The sequence below is a fragment of the Mesoplodon densirostris genome, chromosome 2, assembly GCF_025265405.1.
Source record: "Mesoplodon densirostris isolate mMesDen1 chromosome 2, mMesDen1 primary haplotype, whole genome shotgun sequence".
NCBI lineage: Eukaryota > Metazoa > Chordata > Mammalia > Artiodactyla > Ziphiidae > Mesoplodon > Mesoplodon densirostris.
The window spans coordinates 22,913,941-22,931,679 of NC_082662.1; the positions used below are offsets into that span (position 1 = coordinate 22,913,941).

Genomic DNA, 17,739 nt, shown 5'->3' on the forward strand with positions numbered 1-17,739 from the left:
CATCTGAATGAGATATGACTGAAGTCCTCTCTGCTCATCACACAATGGCAACAGAAATTTCAGAATACATATTATTTTCACAAATCCTTTACCTTCACAGATATCCACCCCTTGGTGTCAGTTTTACTGTTTAGTAGGCTGTGAATCGGAATTCTTGCTTTGAGGGAGGGACGAATAAGGGTATGTATTTATTTCCCATTCTAAGCTTCAAGCTCAAATCTCCTTAATCTGCTTAATGTACCCTTTTTCTTTTCTGTTTTCAAGTTATTTATTTTTGGCTGCGTTGGGTCTTCATTGCCATGCGCGGGCTTTCTCTAGTTGCAGTGAGCGGGGGTTATTCTTGTGTGCGCGGGCTTCTCATTGTGGTGGCTTCTCTTGTTGCGGAGCACAGGCTTCAGTAGTTGTGGCTCGCGGGCTCCAGAGCGCAGGCTCAGTAGTTGTGGCGCAAGGGCTTGGTTGCTCCGCGGCATGTGGGATCTTCCCAGACCAGGGTTGGAACCCATGTCCCCTGCATTGGCAGGCGGATTCTTAACCACTGCACCACCAGGGAAGTCCCTGTACTCTTTTTCTTTTGAATCCCGCCTTCCTGAGTAGGTTTTGCTACATTTCTCTGGCGCTTCCTACACTTAGGATATTTGTGATATAGCTCCTACATGTATTCTTTGATGTCACCAGGCCCACCCACGTTCTGGGCTGGAGATTCTGGGTTACTGAGTATAATTTAGTGAGCAAAAAGTAAGAGAAAGGAAAAAAGCTTTCAAAGCTCTTCGGTGTGCTTTTAGAGTAAAATGACCTTGCCTCCCACCTAACCAAATACTTCCCTGCATCATTTGAACTCTTCTCACCCCTGTCCCACAGTCTGTTTTAGGGAATGACCTATCCTGGACTAGGGTGGAAGAAAGCGTCTCTCTGAGAGGATGAAAACTAAAAGAATTATTTCCATACCTGGACTGGATGAGAAGTAAGGACTTCAATGCAGTTCCTAACCAGGAATCTGTTAAAACTTCAATTTCTGCTCTTAGTCTCTGCAGTGCTTCCTTTCTCTGGGGACTGAGGAGCCCTTTGGGAATAAAAGTAGACACATTCATCATTTGACAACATCCTTGCTGGCATAGAGAAAGCGACTTCTAAATTCAATTTGGAAATAGTGTGAGTTACTGAAATATTCTACTGAGCTAACACATCTCTCTCCTTGATAAAACCCTAGCCTACTCCAAATGCCTTTTTTACTTTCTTCACCAGAATATTTTGCTGGGGGAGGGGGGAGATGCATAATCACAACAACAAAATCAGCTCATAGAAACACTGTGATTAGGTTCTGGCAGAGGCTCTTTCTTTCATCACCAACCGGTAACGTAATTTGCAGACCAGTGGACCATACTTTGAGTAGCACTGCTTTAGAAGTGACATCAAGAACCAAAGGGGGAAAAATTACAGATGGCGAGTCCACAGCATTTCCAATCTCTTTCTAAAGAAACCGAGGCCCACGGAGGAAAGGGGGCTGCCTGAGAATACACAGCAAGTTAGTGGCTTTTGGTCTCAGAAATCTTCCCACTATCATACATTGCTCCCACAGTGACTGCTCTCACCCCCTTCAGAACCCATCAACCTGAGATCCCAGGCTGAATCACCAGCTTTCTGAATGTCATTTATTTGTACTGTACTTCTGAAACAACTCCAGCTGATAAGAGACTAAAACACTTCTTTAAGATCAGATGATTAAGCACAAAACAAAAAACAATTCATCTGATGGGAGCACGTTACCTGACACTTGAGCTACAATATCCAAATAATAAACCTGGCTCTGAATTTTCCATAGTGAAGGTAAAAAGAGAAATTCTGCATTCTATTACCAACACTCCATAAAAACAGAAGTCATTTCTATGAGTAGAACTGTGTATAATTTGTTTTCAGTCTGATGGTTTTTCACAATGCAAGCCTAGAACTAGATGACTCTCAAAATTTCTGATAAAACAAAACAAAAACCAAACAAGTATCTCTACGTCATGTATGACATATACATAAGCACGCATATGTCATATATTTAACTAATATCATGTGGCACTTTTAAAAATTCATATTTTACAAAATACAGGTGGATATTACTTTTACTATGTTCCCCAGGGTGGGCTCAGGGGATTCTCACAGAGGGTTATGTATCACTTTCTTCAGGAAACCACGTCCAGACACTCACTGGGCAGGCAGAGAAAGGACCAGAGACTTAGGTTGTATATGAAAACGAACAAAAGAAAGGCTAATGTCTGTGAGAGAGAAAGAGCAAAAAGACTTGGTTACCAAAATAAAAAGTACTGGCTCTGAATCATGAAGAAAAAAAAAAGAAAAGTAAAGAAAGGAACCTGAAAAAAGTAAATAAATTAGATTCCCAAAAGCCCAGATGCCTATGATTTTTTTTCTGGTATTGGAGCACTATAACACGAGTGCACCAAACTGATCTTTGAAGCCCTATTTTTACTTTCTGCCCCACACTGTAGTAGTGGTATGGTAGGTAGGTGGGCTCTCTTGACCTGATGTAATATACTTCTAGGCAGTCTATGGAATCCCTGAAACTTCACGCAACATTTTGTGCAGATGGAGGTGTTTGAGGGTGATGGTTCACAGTTTTCAATATTTTCTCACAAGGGTGTATCACTAAAAAAGGAATTCCATGAATGTAAAGTGCAGTGGACCAAGAGTTCGGGATTCCAGTTGTGGTATGGTGACTAATTTGCTATGTGACCCCATCTTGTTACCCTCATGATGGACCATCAATTTTCTCAAGTGCAAAATGAAGGATTTAGATTAGCTCCCTAATGTCTCTTCTAATTTGAGCAATCTATGGCTAATTAATTAATTCCAAATAATAGAATTTTAGGCATAATGGCACCTGACATTTGAGATATATCTGGGCAGAAAGAATTTCCAAGGTCCTTCAAATCACAATGCACGGATACTGCCAACCTATCATCCTGGACCTAGTTTTCCATCCACTATAAACCTCGTTGCTAGTTCTACCTGACTTGTCCCGATGGCTATGTACATCTGTTCAAAAATATGGCAACCTATTAAATATTACTGACAGTAGTTATGACCCCAGGAAAAAACACATGCCAGCAAACATAATCTATGGAACATATTTCCTTTAAAAAAGGCATCTACCTAAAAAGAACAAGAGAATTTTGCGAAGTTATATCAAGAGAAGTCCATGAGAAATGCAGAGCTTCCTCCCCAGAGGGTTTCAATCAAACCTGTTTTTTAAATACAGAGTTAAAATGTTACTGTGGCACAAATTGATAAGTCAGGGAGCCCTAAGGAAACCCTGGAAAAGAAAACAGAAAATCAGAACAAAACAGAAAATTAGCTGGTTGTATGCCACACTTACCAGCCACATTGCTTTTATGCTTATCATAGATTTCTCTCACTTTTCGGTAACGGAAAGCCAGTTTCCTCATCCAGTCCACACCTCCCTGGACGCCCACAGAGGAACCATGGCTGCCACTCCCTCCTGAGCCACTGAAACCATCTGTTGAGAAACTGTAGTTGCTGTAGAGAGAGAGGATGATGAAAATTAAAATCTATACTGCATGGAGTTTTTGGTTGAATGCCACCTGGGATTGATTCTCTGTCCTATTCCTGGCATCTGACAGCAAGGCTTTGAGAATCTTCTTTCTTAATCTCTGTATGTCAGAGTCTATCTTTTCATCAGTCCTCCATCTCACCCCTATTACTTCTATCAAAGAAAGGATGGAAAGGGAGAGCAAGCAAGGCAAGACTAATTCAAGCACCAGCACCCCCTAGAGGTTGGCTTCAGACAGACCATCTTTTCATTAACGACAGAAAATACCTTACAGTGAAAAAAACCCAGAATACAAAACTTTTGTGTACACACACACACACACACACACGCGCGTGCGCGCGCGATTGCAACTATGTAAAAAGGAGAAACGTGAAAAAATAATGGAAGGAGCTAACCCCAAATTCTAATAATAGTTAGAAAATGGGAATGTTTTCCTTCAGTGATCTGTTGGCTGGTTTAATAAGTTCATGGGTCACTGCAGTGGCTATAAAATATGTCCACAAATTCTTTAATACTCCTCTCTCTAACTTTGCTCCCTGTAGGTATAGACTGTATTTGAACGTAAACAGAATGTGGTGGAAGTGATGGTGTTGGACTTTAGAGACCAGGCTTCTCTTACAGTACCTGCTCTAAAAGAAGTCAGCTGTCACAGGAGAACACTCAAGCTGCCCCATGAAGAGGCACATAGTGAGGACTGAGGCCTCCTCCTATGAGCCACACAGGGAAGCAGGTCCTCCAGCTCCAACCAAGCCTTCAGATGATTTTAGCTTCAGCTATCTTGACTTCAATCTCAGAGACCCTGATTCAGAACTACCCAGCTAAGTCACTTTCAAGTTCCTGACCTACAGAAACTATGAGATGATAAATGGTAACTGTTTTAAGCTACTAAATTTGGGGGTAATTTGTTACACAGCAATAGACAACTATTATAGTTAAACAGGTTGGGAGGGATTAATACTTCCTAAGTCAACATTTCCAAATGACTGACAGAATTCGAGACAAATTGGTTCAATCAGAAGTCAAAATAGAGTTCAGCGTGAAATTCTATATTTAAGAAAATAAAGCTGCCAAGACATAAGATAGGTAATTACTAGTTAGCCAAATGCATAAGAGAAAAAAAAATACTAGGGTTCAGAGTGGATTGTAAACTGCTTCAGACCAGGCTTTTTCCTAAGGTGAGTAAAATCTCTTAAGACTGGTGCCCTCCAAGGCTGTGGAAGACAAAGCATACACGACTGAATCTGCCCCAGAAGTGAAACCTTTCTATCCTTCTTGGCACCAAAGGGTTACGTCCTTACTAAGTGCTATGTCCAGTTCTGCTCTAGATTTGAGAATTCACAGAGGAAACAATTTTAGGGTAGACACATGGAAAAACTTTTTGCCTATGAAAAGGGATAAACATTAAAACAAATTAACATGAAAAGATGTGACAACTTTTTTTCTAAAGGTCTTTAAATGTAAGGTAGATAAATTTTTGGATTATTCTTAGCTAAGACTACTGAGCTAGAAGACAGTAGCCAGGAGAGGAAGGAGGTGACTGAGCAAGCATTTTGCCACTGAGACCTCCTTCATTTAGCGTTCACTGTGATATTAATGTTTAAGATTGTCTTCCATAGGGTCACTCCTGACACCATCAGACCCCCCACAATTAACCTCCTTGGTGAAATCCCTGATGCTTATTTGTATCTAAAACCAATCAATCTGGAAGCACACTTTTCCCGACTGAAAATCTGGCCAAAGAGAAACTAGTATATCCTTTACTTTGGAATGCTTTTTTCTCATTCCATCATGCTACCCATTCATCAAGGTCATACTTAAATTCTACTGTGCTGAGAAGGCCACTCCAATGTTGGCACCACCTGCTCCCCACACCCATCAGAATTACTTTCTATTCTGTGTTCCGTCACATTTTCTATTGTCACCTTCTCACACTACATGCCATCGTTAACTATGTTTGTTTCTATCTCCTCTAATAGATTGTGAGCTCTTTTAGGGCTGTGTCTTATTCATCTTTGTTTTCCTCTGAACCTAGACAGTGTCTTGTGCCTAACAGGTGTACTGATGTTTAAGACATCACTGTTTTTATCACCTCAAGTCTTGGCCATTGTCATCAGAAGCCACATCTTCCACATGCACCTGGTCACACTCCTGTTAAAAGACAAAACCACACATTATTTCAGTCCAGGGAGTAGAAGTGCTATTACCACCACAATATATTGTAAAAATACCACAAACGATGGTGAGGTGATGGAATACCTTATGGTCTCTTATGTGTGGAGGATTACTCTCACCCGCCTTGCTGTTCAACTTCTTTTAAGGCCTAATTTACATTCCTCAGTCTTCATGAAATCTTCCTTAACCATCCCAACCCTCAGTTATGCTCTTATCGCAATAGTTCATTTTCCCAACAGTCCATGGGTATAAACACAAGCTCCCTTACTCTGTCAGGTGTGCCTATGTCCTACACTAGACTGTAAGTCCTATTACATTGTAGGCCTCTTATGGCACGACCATGCCTTACATCTCCTTTGTACCCCTCTAGTCTAGTTCAGTGCCCTTATATAGCATGTACTCAATACATTTTTGCAGATGAAACAGATGCTGGTAGAGTGCGTGTGGTATCAAAACTGAGAATGACTGCAACAGAAATTTGTAAATTCAAACTTAGGAATTAGAAGAGGTCATCTAAGTCAATCTCCTCATATTCTAAAAGTGAGGTAAAACGATTTGCCCAAGGTCATAAAACTAGTGAGTGGCAGAAAGAAACTAGAAGGAGCCTGGGTCTTCTAATCTGAATCCAAGGTTCTTTCCTCTAAGCCCACACTACTACTGACATAAAACACCACCCACTGCCTAACTGACAGATTCATTCCTCTGACACCACCTAGGGTGGTGCCGTGATGTCCACCTGCATCAGAATCCTCTGGGGAAGATTTTTAAAAATGCATATTTTTGAACAGAATTTCTGTGAGTGAAGTCCTAGAATCTTCATTTTTAACAAGCTCCCCAGGTGATTCTTATGCCCCCTAAAGTTGAGAACCACTGACCTGGGGGGCAGGAACACATTCAGGTCAAATTCTTCACAGAACTTTCAGTCCTGAGTGAGGACTATGTCTAGAAAATCATTACAAATACAATTTGGCAACAATTACTGGCACATCGTAGGTTTTCAATAAATGTTTGCTGAATAAAACTATAATGTCCCAACTTATCAACATGTGAAGTTGAGGGAAGATTAAAGCACCGTGGAGCTTACCCAAAAGTGTTGGGAGTTTAGAGCCCTATTAAATTTAATTTGTTGGAGAATTGTCTGTTGAGTAGAACTAGACTGTATTTTAAAAGAAAGAGGATTACTTCATGTTCATTTTACTTTAAAATTTTATTTACTTTAAAACTTTCACTATTTAAAAAACTAGGTAATATATGTAGTACACAGTTCAAAATTCAAAAGGACATTAAATGACAAGTCTGCTCCTTCCCACCTCTGTGTTCCAGCAACACATTCCCATCCTGAGATAGAACAACTGTTACTAGTTTGTTATGTACGGTAACAGCTTAACGGAGGCCCAGAATGGGGAGATAACTTTCCTAACTTGGTACTCGCAGTCTGGTCTCCTGATTCCCAGTCCTGTGCTGTTTCCACTACACGATGTTCACCTCAAAGATGAACTCAAATGTCAAAACCAAAAAAATTAACCAAGAAGCTCTCAGTGTTTTCTGGTTTCCCTCCACCTAACTATAAAATGATCTGACATCAAGGCTAACCTATACATGGACAATAAGCACGTATAAAATACAATGAGTTACAGTAGCCATCTACAGATCTGACAAATCAAGAGGCTATCTTTTAAGAAGGTAAAACTGAAAAACATTCAAGAGTACAAATAATCAAAGCCACCTTCTATATGTTATTTAATATAGCTGAATAAATTGGAATGTTGGTTTATATATCAGTGTTTTGCCTGATGGGGTGGCACTGCCCCTAGAGCTAGATCACTTCCCAATAGGCTAACAAAAATCAAGTTTTTGAGCCAATAAAACTGAAGCCCAGGACTAAGACTGTGGTGACCTAACCAAGGCACTATTTCTTCAAGACTATGGACGCCCAAGTGCTGAGCTGGCCTCTCCATACCTACCCTGTCTAACCACATTTCCTCTAAATACAAAAAGCACAGGCTCAATAAGTAGTTATTGAACAAAGTGTTTCACTGAAGTGCAGAAACAATGTAAAATGCTTACCTCTAAGTCATTGAAAAATAGATGCGTGTCAGCCACTTCAAAAATCATTTCTTCCATTGTTAAACCTGAGCCAATCACTACTGTTGGGTCCTGAAAGACAATAAGAGAATAATTTGCTTGACTTGGCCCTCACAGCATTGGTTCTTATCTTTAAATGTTTCAAAATAGTTTGGGTCAAGGCAAAAACAACACTGGCTCACAACAGTGCTTCTCACTACTACTGACGCAATTTCATTCACAGTTATAGAATTTGGGATTGTGCAAAGTTAAACATTTCAGGACTTTAGGACTTTAGTTTCCAGAAAACAACCCACTTAAAAAAAAACCACTTATTTTTTGGAGAAATTCAGTTTCAGGAGAAATTCTATCACTGAAATATTGCTCTTAAAACACCCATTATCGTCCCCCGCCACCTCACAGTACAACACCAGAAGTCAGTAATCTGACAATCTCAACAACCAGGAAATCAGTAAAGAAATGTTTGCAGGAAAACCAATGCACGTAGCTTTAAAATGAACTATCAGACCTTCCCTTAGAGGCAGTATGCTCTTATTTTATATATTCTCATTACCAGACTTGTTATATAGTATATGAGCTTATGTCAGCTTGCCAGTCTAGATACTAAAAGCCTATGGGAAAGTACTTCTAACAGAAACATTGGTGACAATAAGAAATAATTAGGAGCAGTAAAAGTAGGAAAGCAAAGGAGGCTGATATTTTTATAAAATTTATTCATAGAAACTAAAAAATAGGAGCCTGGAGGTAATTTAGTACAGAAATATACAGCCACTACCTCAAAAACAGCTCATCCCTCTATCAAAACTGATGTTAATACTGATGACTAAAGTTAAATTCTGCTTGGTGTATTTCATTTAAGAAGGTATATAATCTATCTTATTTTATTTTAAGGTTTTTAAAAAAGATTAATTAATTAATTTAGACTGTGCCGGCTCTTAGTTGCGGCATGCAGACTCTTCAGTTGCGGCAGGCGTGCAGGATCTAGTTCCCCAACCAGGGATTGAACCCGGGACCCCTGCATTGGGAGCGTGGAGTCTTACCCACTGGACCACCAGGGAAGTTCCTAAGAGGGTATATAATCTATTTTAGAAAGATATTTTATATTTTAAATGTACAGATCTGGTATATTCTCAGCTAAATGGAATGCTCAGTTTGGGCTGTTATATGTGACATAGGGATAACAGACTAGTCTTTGGAGTAGATAATCCTGAGACTCCACTCTGTTTTGAGCCTCAGTCCCATACTTAGTCTTTGCAAAATACTGCTCTCCAACAACTTCAGCTTTCAGTACTGGTCCCAGGTCTAGTCTCATCAGCTCTGCCTGACCATGTCGTCTGCCTGGTATAAGCCATCAGGTGAAGTTTTATGTGAAAGGTGAAAGGTCAACAGGGTAAGATGGAGATAACAGAGACAGTGATTTTGGTTACCTGCACACATAGTCAGGAGAGGGACAGTTACAACAAAGGAAGAAAGACTCAAATTACCTTTCCATACTTCTGGGCATAGGATCCAGTAAGAAGGGAGTGGAAGATGATGATGGTTTCATCTAAGTCCCACAGAAATACCCGCTGAGTGAGGAAAATATTTTAAAAAATGAGTGAGCATCTTTTTTAATCATAATGGAATGAGACAAGAAATCAATAACAGAAGGAAAACTGGAAAATTCACACATCTGTGAAAATTAAACAATAATCTTAAGCAACCAATGGATAAAAAAGAAATAAGTGAAATTAGAAAATACCTTGAGATGAATGAAAACCAAAAACAACATACCGAAATTTATGGGATGCTGTGAAAACAATGTTAAGAAGGGAATTTATAGCTCCAAATGTGTACCTTAAAAAAGAAGATCTCAATCAAAAACCAAACTGCACAATTTAAATTGCCAGAAAAAGCCAGTAGAAGGAAGGAAATAATAAAGGTTAGAAGAGATAGATAAAGCAGAGGGTAGGAAAAAAATAGAGAAAATCAACAAAACCAGAAGTCGGTTCTTTGAAGAGATCTACAAAATTGACAACTTTTAGCTAGACTGGCTAAGAAAAAAGAGAGAAGACATAAATTACTAAAATCAGAAATAAAAGTGGGACATTATTACCAATTTTACAGAAATAAAAAGGATTATAAGAAAATACTATGAAGAGTTATACACCAACAAATAATCTAGATGAAATGAACAAATTCCTAGAAATTCACAATGTGCCCAAACTGACTCAAAAAGAAACAGAAAATCTGAACAGATCTTTAACTGGAGGAGGTTGAATCAATAATAAAAAACATCCCAAGAAAGAAAAGCCCAGGACCAGATGGCTTCACTGCTGAATTCTACCAAACACTTAAAGAATTAACACCAATCATTAAGATCTTCCAAAAAAATTGAAGAGGAGGGAACACTTCCTAACTCACTCTATGAAGCCAGCATTACCCTGATACTGAAAACAAAGACACTGCCAGAAAACTGCAGACCAATTCTCCTATGAACAGTGATGCAAAAACCTCAACAAAATAGTGGCAAACAATATTCAGCAGCATATTTAAAGAATTATAAATCATGACCAAGTGGGATTTGTTCCCAGAATGCAAGAATGGTTCATACTGCATTAACAGAATAGAGGAAAAAACCCACATGGTCATCTCAATTGATGCAGAAAAAGCATTTGACAAAATTCAACACACTTTCATGATAAAAACACTCAATAAACTAACAACTTCCTCACTATGATAAAGGACGTATATGAAAAACCTACAGCTAATATCATACTCAATGGTGGGAAATTGAAAGCGTTACCCCTGAGATTAGGAATAAGAGAAGTATGCCTGTTTTCACCACTTCTATTCAAATGGTACTGGAAATTCTAGCCAGAATAAACTGGCAAGGAAAGGGGAAAAAAAGTACCCAAACTGGAAAGGAAGAAGTAAAATTACCTCTGTTCACAGATGACATGATCTTATACATAGAAAACCCTTAAGAATCCACAAAAAATTGTTGAGAGCTAATAAATGAATTCAGAAATCAGCTGTATTTCTATAAGCTTGCAATGAATAATTCTAAGAGGAATTTAAAACACAACAGCATCAAAAATAATAAAATATTTAGGAATGAATTTAACTAATAGTTCAGGACTTGTACACTGAAAACTATAAAACATCACTGAAGGAAATTAAAGAGGACACACCTAAATAAATGTAAAGACATTCCATGTTCATGAATATAAGACTTAATATTGTTAAGATGACAATACTACCCAATGTGATCTACAAATACAATGCAATCCCTATCGAAATCCCAACAGTGTTTTTTAAAGAAACAGAAAAACTCATCCTAAAATTTGTATGAAATCTCAAGGGACCCTGAAGAGCCAAAATAATCTTGAAAAAGAACAAAGTTGGAAGACTCACACTTCCTGATTTCAAAACTTACTACAAAGCCACAGTAATCAAGACAGTGTGGTACTAGCATAAGGATAGATATACAGACCAATGGAATAGATGAAAGAGCCCAGAAATAAATGCTTTTATATATATATATATATATATATATACTCAATTGATTTTTTTTTTTTTTTTTGCCAAGGATACCAAGACCATTCAATGGGGAAAGGAAACTGTTTTCAAAACAAGGTCCTGGGAAAACTGAATATCCATGTGCAAAAGAATGAAATTAGATCCCTACTTCACACTATGTACAAAAATTAACTCAATATGGATCAAAGACCTAAATTTAAGAGCCGAAACAATAAAATGCTTAGAAGAAAACACAGGTGAATATCTTCATAATCTTGTTTCCTTAAATATAACACCAAAAGCACAAGCAATAAAAGAAAAGTAGAACTTTATCAAAATTTAAAACTTTTAAGCATCAAAGGATACTATCAAGAGTGAAAACACAATCCATAGAAAATATCTGCATGTCATATATCTGATAGGGGATTAATATCTAGAATATATAAAGAATTCCTAACATTCAACAACAAAAAAACAAACAACCCAATTTAAAAATGGGCAAAGGATCTGGACATTACTTCAAATAAAACAGACAAATGGCCAATACACACATGAAAAGATATTCAACATTATTAATCATTAAGGAAATGCAAATCAAAACCACAATGAGACACCACTTCACACCCATTAGGATGGATTATGCAAAAAATGGGAAATAACTGGAACCCTGGTACATTGCTGGTAGGAATGTAAAATGGTGTAGTCATTTGGAAAACATTTTGGTGGCTCCTCAAAAAGCCGAACATAGAACTACCATATGATCCCGCAATTCTACTCCTAGGTTTATACTTTTTCAAATAATTGAAAAGAGGGACTCAAAGAGATACCTGTACAGCAGTGTTATAGCAGCATTATTCACAATAGCTCAAAGGTGAAAAAACCCCAAGTGTTCATCACAGATGAAAATGGATAAACAAAATGTGATACATATACACAATGGAATTATTCAGCCATAAAAAGGAATGAAGTTCTGATACATGCTACAGCATGGATGAACCTTGAAAACATTATGCTAAGTGAAGTAAGCCTGACACAAAAGGATAGATTTTGTATGATTCCACTTATATGAACTATCTAGAATAGGCAAATTTATAGTGACAGAAAGTAGAACAGAGGTTACCAGGGACTAATAGGAGGGGAGAATAGGGAATTATTGCTTAATGGGTGCAGAGTTTTTGTTTGCGATCATGAAAAACTTCTGGAAACAGATAGCAGTAACAAACAACACTGTGAATGTATTTAAAATTGCACACTTAAAAAATGGTAAATTTTATATTATATATACCTTACCACAATTTAAAAAATGAGTGAGTTCTCCGTTTTTTCCAAGAAATATATCAGGTCTTTAGATTTTCTTTCTTTCTCCTCCTGCCCTCCCCGCCGCCCCCAGTAACAAAAGGGAAGAGAGGTTTCAAACATAGCCTCAATTTACCTATGTCTTCTGAACACCTGTCAATGGACTCATTTTTAAATATGGCTTTTCCCTCTTATTAAATGATCACATTATAGAAAAATTGAAGAAAGAAAACAAAACAATTAATATCAAAACTCCATTATTAGAATTTTGTATGACTTTCTAGTCTTTTAATAATGAAGCCAAATGTATGCCCATAATAAATTCCTATAGTGTTTAAACTACAGAATAAGTGAGAGCCAATCTTATTAATAAGTTACCAGATCTGGTTGCATGTTTCACAGAAACTTGGCCTAAAGCACTTTAGTTCTCTCATTTTACTTGGAGGTTTTTAAATGGAGAACAGTATATTACTTGTGACACCCTTTGCTTTCTGAATATGATGCATTATTCTTTCTGTTCTCCTCTGGAATACAGAAAACAGTTTGTTCTTTCCCTTAAAAAGTGACCTGGCTACCTAAATTCAAAAAAGCTTTTTCAATGCTCTTGGTGAAAAGGATCTGAAAGTGATATGGTAAGATATGGGCATAGAGTAATAATGTGTTTTTACATTTCTCTTCTCACTTGGCCAATTCATTTTCTCTTGCTCAGGAATTATAGGTTATACAATATAGAACCACATAATCTCATGAGTTTCAGATATATATTTGATAAATTTAAGAAATGAGAAAAAAAAAAGGTTGCAACTCAAATGAGTTTCTTCCCATACTTCTAATTCACTGTCCTGGGAAGAGCTGGCATCAGCTTTCCTCTTGCCCCGGTTCTTGCCAGTCATGTTTTTCCTGGACTGGTCATCAGCATCTTTACTTGGTGTAGTCTGGGTCAAAGGTGGGCTTGTAGAAGGGTCTCCTGGAAAGGAAAAGGGAGACACCGGTATTGCCAGTGTAGTCACAGGCTATAAGAACCAGAGCAGAATGGTCAGCAGGTTCTCTGCCCTTAAGAATCATGTTGCAGGGATAAAGGCTGGAAAACCAAACTTTACTTAAGCAATTTGGAAATGCAGACCAAACATCATGAAGAGAGTTATAACTAGAATTTACATGCCTGCCTCCCAACGGAAGAACACATCTATAAAGTCATTTTGCCAAAAAAAAAAATTAAACCTGAACCTGATCAAGCTTCTACATCAGGGTTTCTCAACTTGGCACAATTGACCTTTTTGGACCAGATAATTTTTGTTGTGAAGGGACGTCCTGTGCATTGTAGGATGTTTGGTTAAGCAGCATTCTTGGCCTCTACCCACTAGATGCCAGCAGCACCCCCTTCCCAGTGTGACAACCAAAAATGTGTCCATACATTGCCAAGTATCCCTGGATGTGGGGGCCTGGGGGTGGAGGCAGGGGGCACAGAACCACCTCTAGCTGAAAAACCACTGCTCTAGATCCATTTACCACTTTAAATAAAATACAGAAGGCAGTGGGCTGTGGTAAACTACCCTCTAAGGTTATAACTGGCGAAATTTAGACTGAGAAATGGTATGGGACAAACAACCTATTGATTGTTTCTTCAACAAATAAATTACAATCGGAAATAAAAAGAGACAGGGGAATTTATAGGTTAAAACAAAATATCCACCAATCACAATGTATGGAACTTACTTGGATCTTATTTTAAACAAACTGTAAAAAGAAAAACAAAACTCCTAACATTTATGAGAAAACTAGAAATATGAATACGCTTTGGTATTTTATGTTATTAAGGAATTATTGTTGAATATTTTAGATGGGATAATGGCATTGTGGTTATGTTATCAAGCATTATAAATAAATATGATACCTGGAATTTGAGGAGGGAATTGGATGAAGTATAGTTGAAACAAGATTGCCTATGAGTTGTTAATTGCTCAAGTTGGATGATAGATATATAAGGGTTCATTATACCATTCTGACAACTTCTGCCACTGTTTGAAACTCTCCATTATTAAAAAGTTTAAATTGTTAAGAAGAACAAAGATATTTAGAGAAATGAATTCAAAACTAAGGCATCAACACATGTAATGATTTCAAAGTTATGTAGGTTCGAAGCAGCAACCATTTGCCCATTTATCTAGAAGACCAGTAGAGGCAAGATGCACAGAAAACTGCATTAGTTGATGTAGACCACTGTTTTTTTTTTGAGGTACGCGGGCCTTACACTGTTGTGGCCTCTCCCGTTGCGGAGCACAGGCTCCGGACGCGCAGGCTCAGCGGCCATGGCTCACGGGCCTAGCGGCTCCGCAGCATGTGGGATCTTCCCGGACCGGGGCACGAACCCATGTCCCCATGCATCGGCAGGCGGACTCTCAACCACTGCGCCACCAGGGAAGCCCAGACCACTGTTTTTAAAAATGTATCAGTGTTAACGATAAACAGTCCTTCCCCAAGTTACATGATGTGACAGTGAACCACCAAATTTTCATGAAAAATAGGGATAAAAAGTATGTGCATATGTTTACTGAATGTGTGCATAAAGTCTTTATGTCAGGATTTTTTTTTTTTTAAAGACTAGTCCTTTGGGTTTTTTAATTAATTAATTTATTTATTTTTGCTGTGTTGGGTCTTCGTTTCTGTGCGAGGGCTTTCTCTAGTTGTGGCAAGTGGGGGCCACTCTTCATCGCGGTGTGCGGGCCTCTCACTATCGCGGCCTCTCTTGTTGTGGAGCACAGGCTCCAGACGCGCAGGCTCAGTAGTTGTGGCTCATGGGCCTAGTTGCTCCGCGGCATGTGGGATCCTCCCAGACCAGGGCTCAAACCCGTGTCCCCTGCATTAGCAGGCAGATTCTCAACCACTGCGCCACCAGGGAAGCCCTATGTCAGGACTTTTTAATCTGGACATCATAATTCATTGATCCATTTCAAAGCTAGAGGTTTATATTTGTAGGTTAAATTTTATGTATTTCTTTGGGGAAAAAGAACCATACCTTTCTTCAGAATCTTAAAGGGATCCATGACACAGAAAAAGTTAAGAACTACTGTTCTGAGGCCTAACCAGAAGTCAGTTAGGCACAGACTGAAACTGGAGTCCTCCAGCTTTTATAAAATGTGCTAAGATTCTGAAGTTCTCTATGACAAGCATATTATAGCTACAGGGAGGGTGGAGTGGGAGTCATAAATAAAGTCTTTTCATTCTTGGTACTTTGCTGTTCACAGCATCAGGTATTATATTCAGTCTGCCAACGACTCATCGTTGTCTGGTTACAGTGTTTAAATACTCCTCACCTGAGAAGGAAGGCTAATAGCATGGTAACAGTGACTTAGACCAGAACAAAATAATCTTCACCATCACCTGTTGGATGAAATGCCCTTAAGCCAAATGTAGAGCTTACCAGAGGAAAGTCTCTGTGCTGCAGGAGCAGGTACCATGACACTAGGCTTCTCCGTCTGGTATGTGGCTGCTGCTAAGGTGGTACTCTCAGCATCACTGTTAGTCTGGCCTGTGACTCCAAAGCTGGAGCTGGGGTAGCAAGCCTGGTACTGACTTTGACCAAGGATAGTATAGGTGGGATAGTCCTGTAGGTCAAAGGGAATAAGGGAGGAAAATAAGCCACTTAGCCAGAGCATAACATTAATTTCAACACAAGAGACTTTCATGTCCCTCTTTTTCATAATTATTTCCCTAAAACATTAACCCGACTTCTTATTTACCTAACCTATATAGTCTTCCACCTAAACCAATGATTTTCAAAATGCATTCTGTGGAAACCTAAGAGTCAAGAGGACACGCCTCAGGGACTGTCTTTGGAATGAGGTTAAGGCTCAGAGCAAAGTGTCCCATGCACTGTACACACGATGTCCCTTTTCTACTATACCAGCCTTTTTTTTTTTTTTCTACTTTATGTACAGAATTTCTGCAAAAATTTCTGCATAGAATTTTTGAAGGAAAGAGTCTACTCTTTAAGAAGTTTATAAAACACTGCACTACACGATAGTGCTTTTAAGGACAGATGAGCTTAAACAAAAAAGCGAATATCCTACATTAAAGTTTCCCAGTTTAAAAACTGAGTATCTCTCTCTCTCTCTCTCTCTTTAAAAATATTTATTTATTTATTTATTTGGCTGTGCAGGGCCTTAGTTGTGGCATGCTGGATCTTTAGCTGCAGCATGCGGGATCTAGTTCCCTGACCAGGAATCGAACCTGGGCTCCCTGCATTGGGAGCATGGAGTCTTAACCACTGATCACCAGGGCAGTCCCCTCTCTTTTTTTAAATAATCAAGTTTTCTTTAAAAATAAAGTTTCTTTAAAATATTTGAAGGGAACTTTTGGTAGTTTCACGGGCACATACATGACAAAACTTATCAATCATACAATTTAAATCTGTGCAATTTACTGTATGTCAATTACACCTTTAAAAAGCTGTAAAAAGGGCCTCCCTGGTGGCGCAGTGGTTGAGAGTCCGCCTGCCGATGTAGGGGATACGGGTTCGTGCCCCGGTCTGGGAGGATCCCATATGCCGCGGAGCGGCTGGGACCGTGAGCCATGGCCGCTGAGCCTGCGCGTCCGGAGCCTGTGCTCCGCAACGGGAGAGGCCACAACAGTGAGAGGCCCGCATACCGCAAAAAAATAAATAAATAAATAAATAAAAAGCTGTAAAAAATGGGTATGATGCACAGCTCAAATACACACCTTAAAAAAATTCCACTGATAACTGATATTGGTGACAAGTAGGAAGAAGCTAACTGATCAGACCAATTATTTATAAAGAACACTGAGCATCTACCATAAGCCAAATATAATTCACAGTGTGAGTGTGTGTGTGTATGTGTTGCTACATGGGAGTTAAAAATCTAGCAGGATAGAAGACCAAAAACCATTTCCAACAAATTAGCAATAAACTGTATGTCAAATGAGTAAAATACAGAGGAAGACAACTATCACTGCAGACTGTGACAGAGAGCTTTCTGAGACAAAGAAGCACAGGGGATAGGAAAATGAACAGGCCCTGGAAAGGTTTTATTAAGGGGTCAGAGATGTTGAGTCTGGATGAAACAAAGAATCTCTGTAGGCCTGAATGACTG

General features: G+C 38.8%; 1 protein-coding gene across 8 annotated transcripts in view; it reads right to left on the reverse strand.

The window, feature by feature from the left end:
- EYA3 (EYA transcriptional coactivator and phosphatase 3) overlaps positions 1 to 17,739 on the reverse strand; it is a 104,439-nt gene that overhangs the window by 12,420 nt on the left and 74,280 nt on the right. For all 8 annotated transcript variants that reach the window (XM_060089255.1, XM_060089251.1, XM_060089252.1 and 5 more), the window contains 7 exons: positions 16,050 to 16,233; positions 13,456 to 13,595; positions 9,316 to 9,399; positions 7,814 to 7,903; positions 5,664 to 5,722; positions 3,380 to 3,540; positions 946 to 1,060 (listed from right to left, as the gene is read on the reverse strand). In XM_060089255.1, coding sequence (XP_059945238.1) covers positions 946 to 1,060; positions 3,380 to 3,540; positions 5,664 to 5,722; positions 7,814 to 7,903; positions 9,316 to 9,399; positions 13,456 to 13,595; positions 16,050 to 16,233 — 833 coding nt within the window. The remainder of the gene's footprint in view (positions 1 to 945; positions 1,061 to 3,379; positions 3,541 to 5,663; positions 5,723 to 7,813; positions 7,904 to 9,315; positions 9,400 to 13,455; positions 13,596 to 16,049; positions 16,234 to 17,739) is intronic.